Below are 18,987 nucleotides of genomic sequence, written 5' to 3' on the forward strand. Positions count from 1 at the left end.
GTATTTCATAATCGCACAAGTCGTTCCCCCACATACCAAGTCAGAGTAGTCACACACCCAAGATTCGCGGAGGGAAAGTTCGGCGCCACTTTCAGTAGGTTCAGGTGCCTGCTCCTCCTTATCAGCTGGATTAGAAGGGTGAAAGGAAAAAGGCCATCAATCATGGCCTCCCCCCAAGCGACATTCTTTGATTGCCGTATTCAATTTAAGACCATTTCCCCCAAACTCGATTGATTTGCCATGTTCAATTAAGCCGAATTTCGTCTATTTATAATTCGCTATTTTTGCGCTCAGTCTGCTGCTCAATGCGCAGCTTCCTGCCGGTGACCTCCACAAATCCATTTCGCAGCGACACCTCCCCGGCGGTCCAATCAAGCGGCTTCCTCATTTATATTGATTTTCAATTCCATTTACCCCACTCCCGCCCACGCACCGCATTGATATGCAAACGGACGCACGACTGATGTCTTAAATTTGAGGCGCAATTGAGACCCATTACCCAGTCACCTAGATATGGAGGATCTGGAGCTCTTTGCTCTGCAGATGTAAATACCGATACCGAAACAGAAACCACTTTGCTCATCTGTCTTGCGCCGCTTTGAACTACCTATGCATGAGTACATGAGTACATGAGCGCAACAATGGGGCAAAAGGAAAGGAGAAAGGGAAATCGCTTCTGCGGCTGCGGCAGATAAACCAGACCGCAACTACAAAGGAAAAGCCATAGGAATAAAACACAAAACTAAAGCCGAGCAATTTATTTTTAAGCACACATATCGGAGCCACCTCACTTCCCAATCCCCCACTAAGCCCAAGGAAGCCAAACCGAGGGAACCGAAGGAATCACTTTGCTAATACAAAACAATTGTGTGCAATCTTGCAGATAAATTTTGATGGAAGTGAAAGGGGGGCGGGGGCGGAGACGCGATGCCGAGGAATGCAGTGCACACTAAGGCAGCTGCGTCTTACTTTTTTCCAATTACAATATCGATATTTTTTGGCTTTTTACCTTTTTGCCCAGCACGATATTTATAAATGCCAAAGATGCTGGGACAGGCACAGTGGGCTATGTGAAGCTTTCACAAAGAAAAATAGGAAAGAAAATGATAATATTTTCAACAAATTTACAGATCTTGTTAAAGTGTAAGTGCAATTTTGGTTGGTTTAGTAATATATAGAAAAACATTTTAATCTGATCACTCATTAAAAAGTTATGAGCAAATGATGATTTTCCCGCTGAATTTTCTGTTTTCGTATCTATATCTCTCTCACACTTATTAAGCTGAGTAAAGGGTATTTGATAGTTGAGACACTCGACACTGTTCTTAGAGTCGTTTTCTTGTACCTATTTTAATTTAAAATAGGGTCTAAGCCTTGAGCAGTATTTTCAAAGCATAAAAGATCTAGACAAAATGTAAATTTTATTCTTGATTTCTTTCTCAGTTTCCTTCAAGCTGGAAAGCATCTTCAACATTCACTCCGAATTCGCTGGCTCGGCTCCACAGTGCGTGCAGACTCCCTCGCACATCGGGGCATAGTTTGTCTCCGCTTCTCTATTGACATTTCCTCAAAACTTTTCTCATCAATTCACGTCGGAGTGTGTGTGTTGGTACTTGTAAATACGACAACGTTTATTGTCATTGGAATTATTACTGCCATATGCGAGTGGCAGGCAATCCCAGGCCCAAACCCAAGTACAGAGCCCCTCTGCGGGTCCCCGACATGTCGTAGGTAGGAATCACAATGGTTGCCAGGGGAAACCTGTTCCTTGCCTTGGCTTTTCCTCGCCCGCAGCCTGATGGGTGGTAGATGGTGGGTGGCTAGGTGGGCGGGCGGTGTGGGGCTTATCTTGCGTATTTTTTTGGCGTATGCGAAAATTTAACGAATCATGAAATACGATAATTGAACCATGCACAAGAGTTCGTCGTTGCCGTTGTCGCTAGCGGTGGCATCTTCACTCAAGCTTCGGATCTCTGGAGCTCAAGCTTCATCTTCGTCTTTCTATTGTTTGCTTGTGTACGCTGCGCGTATGTGTGTGGCATAATAAAATTTTATTGTAGCCAAAAGTTGGCTACCACTTTTTCCATGGCACCCAGGCAGTAGTTTTTCCCCCTTCCCTCACCCGTAATTGTTTGTGCCCACCCGCGGGGAAAGTGGGCTGTTGGGTGGGAGTAGGGAGGTGGCCTAAACGCCCACATAGTTGGAAATTAGCGTGGTGTGTGTGGGCGGTCTTTTCTGCCGCACGCGCAACAATGTCGCATCGTCATCATGGCGGTTCTTTGATTTGGATTTCGAATTTTGCCTTGCCAGTTACTTTCGTTTGGCAATTTTATGGCATACTTTCGGGCGGTGGATCGAACCTTTTGGGATCTGGTAAAGTAGAAGAGCTAAGCTACCCGAAATTAAGTTTCCATTTTCCGCAGTGAAGTGGATTTTATTGTTAAAGCACACGCAAAAAAACAATAATCATAGAAACGAAACTATTGTTAAATGAATTCTACACTATAGAATGTGAAATTTGCATTAAATGAATACTTTCAAAAGTAATAATTTAAATTTTCGGTATAGAAATGAAACTACAAAAAATGTTGTGTATAATATTTCATATGAAATTAATACGACTGAGTATAGAATATTTATTATTTAGTATTAGGTCAATACCACTTTTTTATTACTTATTCTAGTATGTTTTTAATAAAGCGCTTAGGGAGTTAACACCTTTGATTTATTTTTTGGGTGCACTTATAAACTTAAAAAACTTAACTTATAGTTTATAAAATAATGATGCATACTTTGGGGATCCAGTTGACCTCTTCTACTGGCTTTTTGGAACCCGCCTGATACTAGGCAACCACAACCACCTGTTGCTCATCGAATGCGATCGCGCGAGGCCTGAATGCTCTTCAGCTGCTTCTCCACCTCCCGCAGATACTTCTCCGGCAGGCAGTTTTCTCGCATGGCCGCGATCTTGGCGCTGATCACCTGCCGGATGTTGGCGTCCCGCTGCTTCTCCTGCTCCAGCCACTTCTGCACCCTCACCGCCTCCATTTCGGCTAGTCGCCGGCGCTCCGCCTGCTTGTCGGTCATCTGCTGGCGCAGGTCCTGCCGATACAACTGCCTTTGGGACTCCCGCTGCCTGTCCAAGGCCTTCTCCTTCTCCTCCTCCTTGCGCATCCTCTCCATGACCTTGGCGAACTCCTCGCCGGCATGGGCAATCTCCAGAGCCAGGCGTTGCTTCATTTCCTGAGCCTGCTGGGCCCGTGACTCGAGGAGATCACGCTCCGCCTCCCTCCTCGAAATGGCCGCCTCCTTTTCCCGCTGGCGGTACTCCCGCTCCACACGATCCCGCTCCTTTAGATACTTCAGCTCGTCGTTGGTCTGACGTGTTTCCATGGCCTCGGCGGCCACTGTGAAGATGCGCTGCTGGCGGCGCTCGAACTCCTTTTTGGCCAGCCGCTGCATCTCCTTCAGCTGGCGCTCCTTCTCCTGCTTCTCGCGCATGTAGGCGGTCACCCGCAGCTCGGCCAGTCGCTCCTGTTCGCTGAGCATGGTCTTGAAGACATTCGACATGTCCCGGATGCGCTGGAGCTCCTCACGGAATCTCTGCTTGCGCTGCTGCACGGAGGCACGCTGCTGCTCCTCCTGGCCACGTAGGAGTTCGGTGGCTCGTCGGATGTCCTTGGCCTCGTCGGCCACCCGCTTGGCTTCCAAATAGCGCACATTCTCCCGCTCCGAGAGCTGCTGCCGAATCTCCTGAGCATAGCGATTGCGCTTCTCCACCTCCAGCCGCTCGCGCTCATCCTCCTCGGTCAATGCCTTTTGGGCCCGCTCATTCACCATGCGCGCCAGCCGCTCATCGTCCTCCCGCAAAGCCTTCGAAAGGAGGTGCTTCTCCTGGATCTGCGCCTCCCTTACCGCCTTGCACTTGGCGTCGAGAATCATGCGGTTGATCTGCTTCACCTCCTGCTCCTGCTCCTGGCGGGCGAGGAAGGCGCGGCCCAGCACTGACTGCTTCTCCTCCAGGATCTCGCTGAGCAGGCTGATCCTGGCCTCGGAGACGCCACCCCCTCGCGCCTCGTCGATGGCCTTGAAGCGCCGCCGCGTCTCCTCGACCATCTGCAGTTGTCGGCGGTGATCCTCCTCCAGCTGTTCGATCCTCTGCAGCTTCTCGCCCACGGTCTCCAGCTTTCCCTGATCCTTGAGGCGTCGCACCTCACCAGGACGCAGCACCACCTGTTTGGTGCCCTGATTGCGCTTTCGCTCCCGTTCATTGCGCTTCAGTTGCTTCTGGTCATAGGCCGCCGTCTGGTCGCAGGGCGGTGGCCTCCTGAAGGATCCAAAGGCGGTGGTGGAAGGACGAAAGCCACCCGCCGGCGGACGATAGGCCGCTGTTTGGGCACGTGCCCTGGCCCTCAGCTCGTTGCACTTTTGCTGCAACTGCGACTCGGCGCTGACGAAACGCACATTGGAGGCGGAAAAGCAGGGCATCTTTCATCGAACTGAACGAGGTAATGAGGTGTGAAAAACTATCTCTGAGTCTCAAATGAGTGGGGCCTCTAAGGAAGGCGTTGCTGGGACAACTTGTTTGGATAACAAGCGGTGGTCGCCTTGGTGGCCCATCGAGTAGCCAGGCAACCCGGCGAAAACTATTTGAAAAACACTTTTGGCGACCATAAAGCGGAGGAGGGGACTGAGGTCCTGCCAGGATAGAGATAGCGGGTATGGGCATCCGACAGCTTTGAATTGAAATACGCTTCCCGGAAGCTTTTCTCTTGATTTGTTCTGACTGCCAACCGCTCTTATCTTCCCATGCCCACTGGGCGGGCATTTAAACAGTGTTCGTCCTTCGGTGCCGAGCATCAAAAATGCAACCAAGCATAAATTTCGGGGCTCTGCGGCAGCCCCCAATGATTTATGCGCCTTGTCCAAGGACAAACACAGTTAAAACCCCCCTCCCAAATCGGTCCTACGAACAGTCCGCTCCAATGATGTGTGCGAATGTGTGAAAGAAGTCAGCAATTATGCGGCATAGAAAAGCAATAAGCCAACAAAATTCACACATTGTGGACGGAGCCCCAGAACTGGACATTTGAGATATCGGGGGTGACCCAAACCCTGAAAATCCTCACCCTGTTCAGTTGTCCGTGGCGGCAGCATCCATCCATTCATCCATCCATCCATTCTGGACGCCCACTGGCCAGCGAGGCGTGTTGGAAAGTCTAAGCTGGCAAAAGTTTACGGCCACACATACAAATTAACTTGACCAGAGCAACAGACAGAGCCGAGTGCCACGCCCACATTGTCAAATACACACGCACACAAAGGCAGAGGGGCGGAAGAGGAGGACTACTGGCTACTTTCTGGGAGCATGGAAATCCGAAACCGAAACGAGTTCCAGCCATTTCAGCTGACTTTAATAAAAAGTTTTCCTTTTTTCCCTGTTGCACACACAAAAACTTTCTCCTATATGAAATGCCTTCGCATTTCCCTTGGCCTCCATCTCCGCCTACTCCTGCTCCTCCTGGTCCTCCCCCTCCTCCTTTTGGCCCTTCTAGTTGGATGCATTGAGGCGTTAAAGTCAACTTAAGCTGGCTGGGGCCCAGATTCAGCCACGGGGGAAAATGCGTTGCCAGCCAGTCCGCAAATGTAAATTGACATTTTCGAGTGCACGATTGAGCAAATGAACGTTTTTTTCCTCCTCCGCCGACTTCGTCCTGCCCTGTGTCCTGTGTCCTGGGGTAATGGCAGTCAAGTTGTTGGATTAGCACCGTGAGCCTCCCAAGAAGACGGATCGAAAACTCTGGGCCAGAGCTAAAGCAAAAGGTCATGCATGGGCTGCTTGATTATATGCAAAGCATTATTAGCCGGACCAGGGAAAGGACAGCCGGAGGACATCATTAGCATTCCCAAGTCCAGGCTCAGGCTATAATTTATGCGCTTAAGTTGTGTTCCGGTTAAGTTTAGTCCGCCCAACACGCCTCCTTCGTTAATTAAACCTGGGATTAGTCGCGGGCCACGTATAGATTAGGTATTCGAATGCCCCCAGTACACACGAAGATTCTAACATCTATTTTTATCTCTGTCCTTGCAGGTGAGTGTCTCGGCAGGAGGTCCTTAAATACGTAACTTATGAAGGGTAAGCAGGCCTCGGTTCTTTGATCACACCCAAAACTGCAGGAGAGACAAATGTTTCTTCTTGCCAAAATCTGCCAAAATCATCTCGGCTCCGGACGGAGACGGAAACTGAAATTGACAGCGCTCAGACTTGAGCACAAAACTTTGCCAGCTCCAAGAACATGCATTTTCCAGCAGACATTGCGAGGAGGATGTGGACCCAAAGGACCCATTACAAAGGCTCGAGGCCTTCAAATGCCTTTTGGCATATGATTCATTTGTGGTCCGCCGGGGAAACTTTGCCAGCAGACGCACACATCCTCTCCCTTGACTTATTTGCATAATTTACTGGGGAAGGAGCAAGCTAGTAGCCATCACTATTCCTAGCCCTCTAGTTTATAGAAATGTTCGCCCTGACAGACATTCGATTTCCGGTTGCATTTTCATAAACATGCTAGAGAGAGAGATTTTTTCGAACTTTGCATGAAATATTGATCGCCTGCCAGCTTTCAAGTTCAGGGTACTAGGACCTCCAGACCGAAGCAATTCCTTACAGTTTCCTGTCATCGTCTGAAAGTGGGCAGGACGAACAACCCCACATTTATATCAAATGGCTGAGAGTCTCTCACATGCACGGAATTTTTATTTATTTGACAACATATTTCGTAGCCGCACCGTTAAACTTATGCTTTGGTCAATTTTTTACTACAAATCCCGGCCATTTGCATCTTTTCGCACATTTTCATTGCAAATTAATTCGGGCCTTTGCTATATATGCTATATATTTTACGAGCAACCTTTTTGCCGCCGCTCGGTTGATTCATGTGTGGCATATTTTGTGGGCCCGAGAGCCCGTGCTAACCCAAATCCCTTGATTGATTGAGCCAAATGACACACAGAACTCTGCACTGGATGGGTTTATTTACTTGAGCATTTGCCCCACAATCGGATGGAATCGAAAGTCCCTGAATTGAGCCAATTATTTTGCCCCCTTGCGAGCAGACGACTAATTAAAATGCCCAAGTACCGCTCAAGAAGAAATATGATTTGACTTGATTCGAGCGGTTCGCTCTTTATTTACTATCAATCAAGCACTCTGACCCAGATACGAATATTCCGGCATGGAAATCTATTGAGAGTTGCGTGGGAGGCAGAGGCAGATTCAGAGGCAAGCCGCCTGGAGATGAGTTCAATTTCCCATGATGGATGAGGTCCCCGCTGCATGCGAAGTGGCAGTGGCAGCTTAAAGGCCCCCAACTCTTGCCCACAATTCACCGGGGATTGCCCTTCAGCAATTGCAGCTCCAGCATCGCCACACAAAAATTCATTGGAATAAAATTTTAATCATTTCGCAAACCAAACTGGTTACTTTGGCTCTCTCCGGGGAAGATTCGCTCCTCGCCTGGGCAGCAAAAAAAAGGGAATATAATTTATATTAAATCCAGCACACAAACAAGTCATTAAGCATATTTGGCCAGTCCAGCCGGGTTGGGTTGGCCCAAAACCAAGGGCACTGACATTGTGCCGCATGTAAAAATGAAATTTATGAAGACTGCAAGAAAGAATTACGGTGCACGGAATCCACGAATGCCAGATGTCCCTGTCCATGTCCCTTTGCCTTATTTATGGCAGCGATGATAAGATGTCAGGTTCTTCTGTGAGTCACTTGGTCCACATCCACAACCTCATCGATGCGCAATTTGTCATTAATAACTGCGGCTTGTAATAGACTCAATACCTCGGCAGTTCCAGAGGCAATGGATAATTGCCTCGATTTGAATTCACTGCAGTGGCTGTCAGATGAATCAACTGCCAGTTCGCAGAATTCAATTGAAACGATTTGAATTCGCATTCGAATTCATATGCATAAGGCATCGGCTGAGGGCCCGAGCGAAACCACATGCGTACGTGCGGTGCTCCGCCGGAGTCCGGAGATCCCTCGCATACTATGGGATATATACTTACGGATATGGTATGTAGATGCCATGTCAGATCCCCAACTTGACGTTGGCGCCGCCCATGGCCCAAGCTCCCAGTCCGGTGGCGATGACGACGACGACATTGCGATTACGTGATGTTTTAATCAATTTTTGTTTGCCGCATTCGCAAATTGGCAGGCGAGGAGGGGCGGGAAGACGGAAAGACGGGAACAGAACGCTTCCATGTAAACAAACTGAGGCGAGCAAGTGCAAAAATTATGGCACAACCGGGGGCGAAAATGTTTATGCAAATTCACAAATGTTTTAATTGATTAACGAGCAGCGAAGTGTGCCGGGCAATATTCTTCCTTTACGACTGTATTTTTACTGTTGTCATTGCATATTCAACGGGAATGCAAAAACTCAACGACTCTTAATTTGACCAAGAAATAATATTGGGCTTCCAATCAGACAGTGATGGGGAAAATTGAGAATTTTAAAATTAAAACATTTGATTGATTAACCCCCTCATTAAGTTTGTATTGCTTTTGCTCAAAAACTTAACAAGAACAGAATAAGAAGAGTCATATATTCGGGTGCTTTGAAATTGTTAAGGGATTATTTCCACAAAACTATCTTTTCTACTAGACTTAGTCCAAAATCTTTTTCAGGTTTAAAAGCACAAAGAACATTTTGTTTCCGGTCATTCTCTGATTATAAGTTCCTTCCGGTTAACGCGATTCCGAGAAGAAAAAAAAAAAATTTTTTTTTAGATGTTTTAGTATTAAATTTTTTGAATTTTTCGCCATTTTGATTACAGCCGAAAGTCTCAACTCTCTAGCTCGTATACTTCCAGAAATCAAACGGACAGTCAACCGGAAATGGCTAGATCGACTCAAGTAGTCATCTTAAAATTCTTTATCATATTTACTTTGTGCGGGAATATTTGTAACTTGAGATATACGTCCCACAAACAAATGTTGATTTATAACTGAAAGAAAATCAAACATAAAAAAAAAAGTAAAAACTCATTCGTAACCCTTATAATTAAATATGAATTTGTACAGGAGTACACAAAGAAAATTATGCAATATTAGGTATACAAACAAATTTTAAAACGTTAAAAAAACCTAAGTAAAACAAAAATAGTATGAAGCGTTTTACTTTTTAAAATGTTTCTCCTCTGTTCTGGCACCTACAACTTTTTATAAAATAATATTATTTTCGTCAACAAAATTGGGCTAAATCGACATTACAAGAAGTACATCATCGTCTCTTTGAAACCTAATTACCTATAGGGCCATGGCAAGGTCCCCTCGGCCGCAGCTGTCGCTCGCCTGAAGCACGGCTGTGGTCACTCCACTTCACTGTCCTTACCCGGCGGCCCCCATTAAAACCAAAACTCAAACTTGACCGCCAGAGCCGACAACGTCAAGCACTTTGCAGACAACACACATTCGCTAAGGGGGAGGCGGCCCGGTGTGGCTCAGAGCCCCAAGTTGAAAAACCAATAAACAAAAACCGAAATCGGGGTAGAGAACGACGTAGGGAAACGCACTCCGAGGACTTGGGCCGTTGGGAAATAAATTACATACAAAATAACTGCAATACATGTAAATAAAGGAGGGCAGCCGGGAGGTCCACCGCAGGCACCCCACCTCGGCATCCTGGGTATCCTGGGGATCCTTCGGCCGCGCAGTCTTGGGTGCTCCACTGGGGCTGTGGAATGCTCCCTGGACTGCTCTCCTGGCCGTGTCTGGCCGACGTCAGCGTCTCATCAACTGGCTGCCGAGCAAAAAGTCAGCTCGGAAGCAGTCAGCAGACGGCAGTCAGCCATTGTCCTGCGAGAGTGTGTGCTTGTGACGACCAAAGGACTTTCATGCTTGCCACATGGCTGCTGTCCGGGGTAACGACATTTTGACGGCCCCTTTGGAGGAAGTGTAGAGAGGGGGGAAAGGGGAGCGAGGCCCGAGGCCAGAAGTATCACTTGTCAGATTAATTTACGTGTTTGTCCTGCCGCCGCAGCGGAAAGAGCCACCCAGGAGCCCAGGACCCCAGACCCTTTGCCCTGCGTGCGTCCTGACAAAGAAATCAGCTGCTGCTGCTACTGCTGCTTTTGTTGCTGCCACCGCTTCTGTGGTGTTGCACATGCAAAAAACCGGAGCTGAGGCATGTCGCCGTCGCATTTGCTTGGAGTGGCCACCCCGCCGACCGCACTCCAATTCCAACCGCTCCTCCCAAGCATGCCAACCCAGAATGTTGTGTCCTTTAATATGCTGAAAATTTAAACGGACAAGCACTGCCCCCTGCCTTTTTGTGGAGTGTGCCCAGGCCGTATATAAATGCAATGTACTTTAATATTACCGGGGAACTTTCGAGCTGGTCAGCCACGCCCACCCGGTGTCGCCTTGCCTGGCACTGAAATCCCGCCCCTTACTGCCTTGTTATTTGGCATTTTTCAATTTGCAGCCCATAGGCTGACAAAGTGAGTGAGCTATAGAGCAGAGTAGAGGCAATGGAAAGCAATGGGCATAAGATTAAAATAATCAAGACAAAATTCTTAATTCGAAAGTGAATCTCAAATTTGTTTATTTCAGTGAGCTTGATAAATAAAAAAAATTGGTTGAATGGTTTAAAAAATTTTACAGAAAATTTTGCAAAAAAAAAGAGATTAAAACAAGAGGGAACGTTATAGTCGGATGCCCCGACTATCAGATACCCGTTACTCAGGTAAAGGGAGTGCGAGGGAGATGGAGATAGAGATAGAAAACGTTGATCACGCATAACTTTTTAACGAATGGTCCGATTTGAAAAATTTCTTCTACATTTCGATAGGTATTGATAAACACAATAAAACTGCATTTTTACTTTTCCAAAATATTAAAATTTTTAAAATCGTATATAAGCGATGGTGGGCGTTAGAGGGGGCGTGGCACCATTTTGAAACAAACTTGCGCTGCGTAGGAATTCCTAGAATCTGCATGCAAAATGCCAATCTTCTAGCTTCTATAGTTTCCGAGATCTCAGCGTTCATACGGACAGACGGACAGACAGACAGACAGACAGACAGACAGACAGACAGACAGACAGACAGACAGACAGACAGACGGACAGACGGACAGACGGACATGGCTAGATCGACTCGGCTAGTGATCCTGATCAAGAATATATATACTTTATGGGGTCGGAAACGCTTCCTTCTACCTGTTACATACTTTTGCACGAATACAATATACCCTTTTACTCTACGAGTAACGGGTATAAAAAAATGTTTTGAATAATTTGGATTTACCTTTTTGGAGTCGGTTTTTTCTTTTATGATTTTATAGCACCTGCACCGTATACAATTTCTATACATCTATCTGCTAATTAATAGACTCTACTATCAACTGGTTTCTTTTTATTTTATTTATTGCCTTCTGGCCCACTGTTGTGATACCTTCCGCCTGCACCCATTCTATCTAATGTTTGATTCCAAGTTTTAATTTATGCAAATTGTTGCTATTTGTTGTCCTTGTTGCTGTTATTTTTACACATGTGTTCGTCTTCCGCCCATCCCCAAGCTCCTCCCGTTCAGAGGTCCCCTTCGCTCCAGTTTGTGTGTTAATGTTTGCTTTAGACGAATTTAAATTTTCTGCCACATCCCCATCAGCAGATCCCTGGCGGCCCTCGTCACACTCCTGCTGCAACTGTGGCACACACAATCAATTGCAGCCTCCTCTCTCCTCTCGCCTTTCGGTTCGATGCCATCGATAAGGATAATGGAAAATTTATTAGTTTAATTGAATTTCTAAGGCGGAAGTTTTACGTTTACGTAATGATATCGTCCTCGTCCTTTCGCATCCTTTCGCATGCCAGGACACAGGCTCCTTGTTGTCGACGGTGGCTGTGGCGGTTTGTACACATTGTCTCCATCTCTCCCACAAACAGAGTGTGTGTGTGCTTTTAGTTTGGGGTTTCGCTTGGTCCGATAATTTATTAATGAATGCATTTGCCTACCAGTTTTTTGGCCTCCACCAAGCCGCAGACGACACTTGAATTCCACACAGAAAAAAATGTCAGTGCTTTATCATACAAAGAAAAACATGACAAGATGGATGATAAATGTTTTGTTACAAGTTATAGAACTTTTGTAAGAACCATTTGGTATATATTAAAAATAATGTGGCTAATAAAGCTCAATATATTTACTTTAATAGTCTTTTCCAAAAGAATTTGAACCTTTTGAAGTATATAAAATTAGATATTTTACAAAATGATATAAATACTAAAGAAAAGTGTTGGAAAATATGAATAAAAAAAGGGTTCCATTATCGCTCTTATGTGATTAAACACAAATTGTACCTTTCTAACACATTTCGTTTAATGCGAATCCCTAAAAGCTTTTATCTTGAATATTTTAAGTTTTACGGGTTTTCTTACAGTTGTGAAGTTTTCTTTACAGCAAATAATTCCAATTAGCTGCGAGCCGTGTTACCCGATCTCATTTGCTTTGATATATACTTGTTCTTATCGCCCGCCGAGCCCATGTAGCCTTCGCCTACTTCCGCTGGAATCCTCATTTCCGGTGCCTCTAAAACGAGGCTAGACAAATTTGCTCCATCCCCTCCAGCTAGTTGCTTTTTATCGAATTTTTAAAGGCATCAAGTTAATCAGTGGAAACAAGAAGGGCAACAGAAGCAAAAAGCTGCAACTGGGGGTTGGCTATTCCAAAACGGAGACCCCCAAGCCGAGGGGGCCAGAACTGATGGACGGATAGGAAATTCAGCCCAGGAACTTCTACGAAAGCCACCCGAGCAGAGCTGACTGAGTGACCTGAAGCGCGGAGCTCGTTTGGTGGATAAGGTGGGGAATGGAAAGGACAAACGGTAGCTGGTAGCTGGCCAAGTGGCAACCCCTAGCTGCCTGGCTGCCACTGCCATCAAGTGGTCAAAAGTGGCGCCCGGGTGCAAATGGCAAAAGCCAAAATGATGAAAGTGCTGCGCACCCCTATCGCCGCATCGCCCTTTATGTTGTCGTCGATGTGGAGCGCACATCAAAGGTGCAAACGGCGCTGCAGGGCTTTGGATTGGCACTCGAAGGGGTTGTGGGTGGGGGTGTGGGTGGTGTGAGGCTCATGGTGCGCCACTTTGCATAAATGACGGGGGACGAAAATAATAAACAAGGAATACGCATGAGTTGGGGGGGGCTGGCGCAGGATCGATGGACGTGGCTCCTTTCGTGACCTTTGGCTGCCTTTTAATGTGGTTTGCCAGGCAGACACCCCTGCAATTTGCAATTAATCAGCCAACAGGCAAACACGGGTCCTGTTCCTGCTGCATTAACTCCGGACTCCAAGTACAAGGCGGAAAAAGCCCCAGACAGACAGCCGCAGTTGCAGTTGCATACCTTCTGGTGAGGCGCATTGATAGCAACGCAGCCCATAAATTAACTCCATCTGAAGTCCCGGCTGTGAAAGGGTTAATTTTGTAAAATATTTTAATAGCCACCCCCATCAGGCGGATCCTTAATTTATTTTGCACTTGCCAGCTCTAAATTTCATTTCCACACAAGAGTCAATATGACCAGCAAACTGCATTAGAGTCAGACCAATGAATAATGAAATCAAATCGGGGGGAGCAGCAGCAGAGCTTAAAGAACGCCTCAGCGGATTGGTTTTTAGCAGACCCCTGAAAGTCGTAAAATGAATTTTAAACGAAATACAAATTCCTGCCTCCGTTCGAAGCGAGTATACATAATTCAAAAAAATAATAAATGACAATTTTATGGAGTGGGCCAACTGCCAGAAGACTTCCTCTTCTTCTTCTTGGCCGCCCCAGTAGGTGTTGTCTACTTATAAGACGGGGGGAGGACACCACCCAAAATCCAGTGGAGCTCGGGCACATGTGTGTGGAATCTTGTTGCCAAAAGGCAAGCCGAGAAAATAAGTCATTAAAATGCGGATTACCAAAAGCGTAGAAGTGGATTTTGCATGTTATTTGCGCGACGCGGTGCAGACTTTAGACATTGTTAGCTGGGATCCGGTGGGTCCCGTCACTGGAGCTCCAGCTCAGCCAGCTGACTGACAGAGGCCCCGGCAGGCACAAGAACAACGAATGGGACCACTAAGCCCTCTGTCTCTGTCCCTGCATCTCTGCCTCCCTCTCTGACAGCTGGGCGGGATTGAGATTGAGCTGGAGTTGGGTTGGAGTAGAACTCAAGTAGATTGAAGCGGCCCGGGTAGAGTCTTTCCAGCAGGCTGGCTGGAGTATTTATTAATAATCCTTTTTCAGATTTTGCGTGGCAAGCCAACATATTTCACTTTGCCCATAAAGTCAGCGCCAGAAATAGTTAACCGCATATGCGGCGAAAGTGATCTGTAAAACGGTAGAGTTGTTTATGAGCGTTGGGAACTATTATCGCCTGGGGTTCTGAGTACCTGGCTCATTATCGAACCATCTAAGCATCTCATAATTCCACGCATAAATCTCACACAGATTGGAGCGAGTCGCAAGTCACAGCCCAACTTGCCGGCAATCCGAAAAATGCCTTTAAATGCCAATTAATTTTGGACCGCCGCAAACTGTCAAAGTCGAGAGAAATTCCGAGAATATTCAAGACACACTTTCCGGCTTCTCGCAGTGATTTTATTTTTATGTGTATTATTTTTGCAGCTTTGTGCCTCCTCTTTGGCTTTTGTATTTCTTTGATTTTAATTTTTAATATCACAAACGTAAAAATCATAAAAAAGGTACACCGCCTAAGCCCACGCTGCGGCTTTGTCAGGGGTTTTGTTTACGATCTTTTAAGCCTGGTTTATGACGCCGCCGCTTCGATCGATTCATCCGCGAAATTCTGTTATTTTATTTGCCTCGAAATTAGCAATTAATTTTGTGGCCGGACAGGAAAGCCCAGACGAAGATGAGAGTGGGCGTGGCGCATGTTGGTTGTCTTCTTTTTTTGAGGCTGACCCTCTGACTCAGCGGCCCAGTGTGAATGAATCGAGTGGGAACGATGAAGATTTTATTTTATTTTTTTCCAGCATGTGAATGGGAAATGAATTTGAGTAGTAAGTGCAGGTGCATTCCCACAGCAAGTTGGTAGGTCAAGAATTTCAAATTCGATAAGAAATGTAATTCTTCTCTGCCTGTAATACATTCCACTGCATAAACTACACTTCATAAATATACGAAAAAATCTTGTAGGTTAATCCGAATATGACAGCTAATTTTTTATGGCGGCTGCTGGTCGTCCAGGGCCCCATTTTGAGACGCAGATTCTTCCCCCGGCTTTCAGCACGAGGCCTAATCCCCATTTAACATGCATACGCGAATGTGTCGCGCCTTAAAGACGCCATAAATTTTCATTTTCAATAAAAATAACGAGGAAATGTATAATTTTTCTTTCCCCCTGCCCAGTTTGCTCATTTTTTTTTGCCGCCAGTGCAAGTGCGTAGAACAAAGCCAGCCGAGTTCGGGGAGCCGTGAAATGCGTTCAATAAATTTTGCAGTCAAATCCGCCACAGAGTCCAGGAGGCCAGAGGGAGAACTCTGGGCACCGAGAGTTCGGATCCGGCGACAGTTATTCGCGCATTATTTTTTGCCAGCGCTTTGCGATTTTAATGCGAAAACATTTCCACATAAGCGATTTTTCACGTAAATCAAAAGCCGGCTCGATGATGGGGCTGGGATTGGAGTTGGAATTGGAGTTGGAGTTGAAATCGGAATTGGGGTTGCTCCTCCACCCGGCGACATGTGTCGCATTTGGCCTTTCTCCTTCCCTTTTATCCCAGCTATAAGATTAATTCATTCGCTTTTTGCTCGAGTGCAAATTACAAAATAACTTCATTTCCTTTTGGCATTTCTCAATTTCTGCTGAATTCCACGCTGTCGCTGCATTCGGTCGCCAGTTTTCCGCCCAGCACAGCGGCATAGATAGACGCTTTTGTTTTTCACGTGAATTTAAATTTATAAATATTTAAGTATTATGATAGACGAGATGGGACAGCTGCTAGTCTCGCCAGCTTCGTCTGCAGGTTGTTGGGCAAACAGAAACGAGAATGGAGAAAGGAGAGCCTAGACCCAGTCCCTCAGACAGAACCGCAGGCATAGCTATGATACCATAGCCATATCGAGCCAAGCTTGGCCAGACAGCCGAGAGCTCGGCCTCGGCATGATAAAAATGAATCTTTGATGTCATTTGGGTTTTTGTATGGAAATTTGTTTTAATGAAAAAAGGGCACAGCAACTACAGTCTGTGTGCTGCTTTTGTTAATGAAATTTGTTGGGGTACAGTGAGGGACTGGAGATCCCTTTATTTGCCAAAAATATTAAATGCTTTAATAAAACATGAGACTGCCATGGGGGGAGGGTTTAAATTGTTTGTGGCTTGGCCTAGGCACCATTGCTCTCACACCCCCATAAAACTTTTCCGAAACTTGTGCCTAAATAATTGTTTAATTAAATGCCCAACACTCTACCTGTTGCTCTATTCAAAAACCACCCCCTCTTCGCATTAATATTCCCTTCCAAATAACGTCAAAATAATGCTTCATACCTGATAGCTCAGTCTCCTGAGAATGGGGATTCGTCTAATAGGCGCATCAATCAGTTGGCTGTACTCATAAAACACCAGTGCCCAAGTGGATATAAAACATCTAGACTTGTGGGGGGAGCCGCTTCGGCATTCGTGATGCACATGCACATTTACATCTTTCGCTGCGTTTCATTTCTTTTGAAGTGGCAGCCGGCCAGCTACGTCTGTGGATCTACAAGTTACAAGTTACAGATAAAAAGCGAACATCCATTCCCACTCCCCTGGGTCTAGGCCCTTGCTTAATTGTTAAGACAAATCATACGCTAATGGCCATAAAGCGAAGTGAGCACCGCGCATCCATGAGATACGCGAACGCGAAACGTGTGCGCCGTAAAAACAAAACTCTGCCCTCCTCCTCTTCCATCTCATCCCTTTGCCACTTTGCTCGCTCTGAAGCACACATTAAAAATTAAATAAACAATTTGCTGCAGTTTCATTGGAAAATGTGTGATTAAATGCGGTTCGTTTTGAGAAGTTTGCCCCTGCTTTTATGGCCTTCTCGTTCCCCCCGAACTTGTACTTTGTCTGGGTACTTTTTCTGCCTGTTTTCCCAAATGAAATACTGTATTTGAGATGCATTTTCGGTTCGGTTTTGGGCCATCAATTTTATGGCAAACGGATGTGTTATGGGTTCCTAGTAAGCGACTTGAAATAGAGACGAGAGGAGGCTGGGCCCCCGCCCACTTAGCACCTCCACTTAACTTTGGCATGACTTTCCCAAGCAATTTCCAAAAGACTAGTCTTAAATGAATACCCGACCACAATTTAGGCAAATCATCTTGTCAATCGCGCCACTAATTGGCTAGGCGACTGCTTGCAGAGAAATTGTAGCCGCAGGACACGAGTACGAGTATCTCACCGATCTAGGAATCTGGCCAAATCAATGTTAATATAAGTGCCAATTGCCACCTCCTCTCCTCGTCTGCGATCTCCCTGCAATCGAGGCTGTCAATCAGCTGCAGTTTTTATATCTCTCTTTTCCCCAAGTCGTAACTCTCGGAAATTTGTTTCCGCTTTTGGTCCTGAAAGTGGCAGGGAATTCGCCCCGGTCCCCCGGTGCGTTACCAATTTTAAAGTTGGCATTCCTGGCCCAGGCCGCCCTTTTCAGCAATTACCAAACCACACAACAGTCGTTCAATGGCAGAATAAAAGCGACTTAAAAATAGACAAGGGAACGATGTGGGATGGGAGGACGTATGTGGAAGGGACCTGAGGACCTGGGAAGGGGTCCAGAAATTGTCGAATGCTGTTGCAGCTGCCTCGTCTCTTACTTCTCCTCCTCCGACGCTTTCGAATTGCTGTTGGCTGGCTGGCTTCAATTTCGAGACAATCGCAAATTGACAATCAAAGTCTTCAAAGACAGTGAAAACTGCTGCGGCGAACAACAGCCGAAAAGCATCTGAAAAGAGCCAACACGGCATCTTTCCTTCGATGCGCACGTGTGTGCGGGTATCTGTGTGTGCCTGTCTGCGTCGCAAAAGCATTTGATTTAAATTGAGTTTGCGAGAATTTTCGTTGATTTGATTGAAGCAACTAAACTTGCACCAAGCGGAACCAACTATGGCCCAACAACTGGTGGAATAAGCCAGCAGTGCGAGTGTGGGATCTCATCCTCAAGGCAGTTTTGGTCCTGGCTCAAGAAACTTCTGGTTAGGATTACTTATTGTGCATGGGTTTTTGTTCCAAAAAAGACAATGATATTTTAAAGGTCTAATAAAGGCTTAAATAAAAGGTAAAAAGGCGGGTTTCTCTGTCTAGGTGAGGTTTCAAAAAAACTTGATTTGATACGATGATCAATTTAATATTATATGGTTTCAATTTGTATATGATATTCGGCCTCTCTTACCAAGAGAGAGAAATCGGCAAAACGAAATTACTTAAAATATTTTTACCAGTATTGCATGGTAAAAACAAAATTCGTGTAATTACCATATATTTACCATGCGCATATCGATTTAATCCCGGCGTGTTTTTTTGTGTTTACAGTTGCGTAGTACATATAAATATTTTTCTTTTTAAACAAATGTAAATTATATCCACGTATTTCCTCCAATCCATAAGAAGAGCAATGTACAGCTTAATTTCTAGATCTGTGAGTCACTTTCACCTTACGACTCCTAAAAAGAAGAAAACATCCTCTTTCGAAAAAGGAATAGGTAAATATAACAACCCAGTCAGTAAGGAGCTCTGCGCACTTCAGTCTAATCTCTAATGGGCTGGACGCTCATAAACATTTTTACTCTACAGCGATGTCGATGCTTATCTTCGGCTTTCACCGGTTTTAGGCCGAAGGCTGAATGAACACGAGTTCCTTAGCGAGTTTCAAACTGAAACTGGCCCAGACTTGACAGTACAGCGATTTTGTCACCTCTATGAGCGG

General features: G+C 45.9%; 2 protein-coding genes across 2 annotated transcripts in view; one reads left to right on the forward strand and one right to left on the reverse strand.

Moving 5' to 3' along the window:
* Positions 1-18,987, forward strand: part of LOC108062178 (uncharacterized) — a 303,814-nt gene that overhangs the window by 183,849 nt on the left and 100,978 nt on the right. The window lies entirely within an intron of this gene.
* LOC108062195 (cilia- and flagella-associated protein 45) lies at positions 2,869-4,507 on the reverse strand. Its single transcript, XM_017148762.2, has one exon. It carries the CDS (start codon positions 4,486-4,488, stop codon positions 2,869-2,871), a length of 1,620 nt encoding a protein of 539 aa, XP_017004251.2. The 5' UTR covers positions 4,489-4,507.

The sequence above is a fragment of the Drosophila takahashii genome, chromosome 3L, assembly GCF_030179915.1.
Source record: "Drosophila takahashii strain IR98-3 E-12201 chromosome 3L, DtakHiC1v2, whole genome shotgun sequence".
NCBI classification, from domain to species: Eukaryota; Metazoa; Arthropoda; class Insecta; order Diptera; family Drosophilidae; genus Drosophila; species Drosophila takahashii.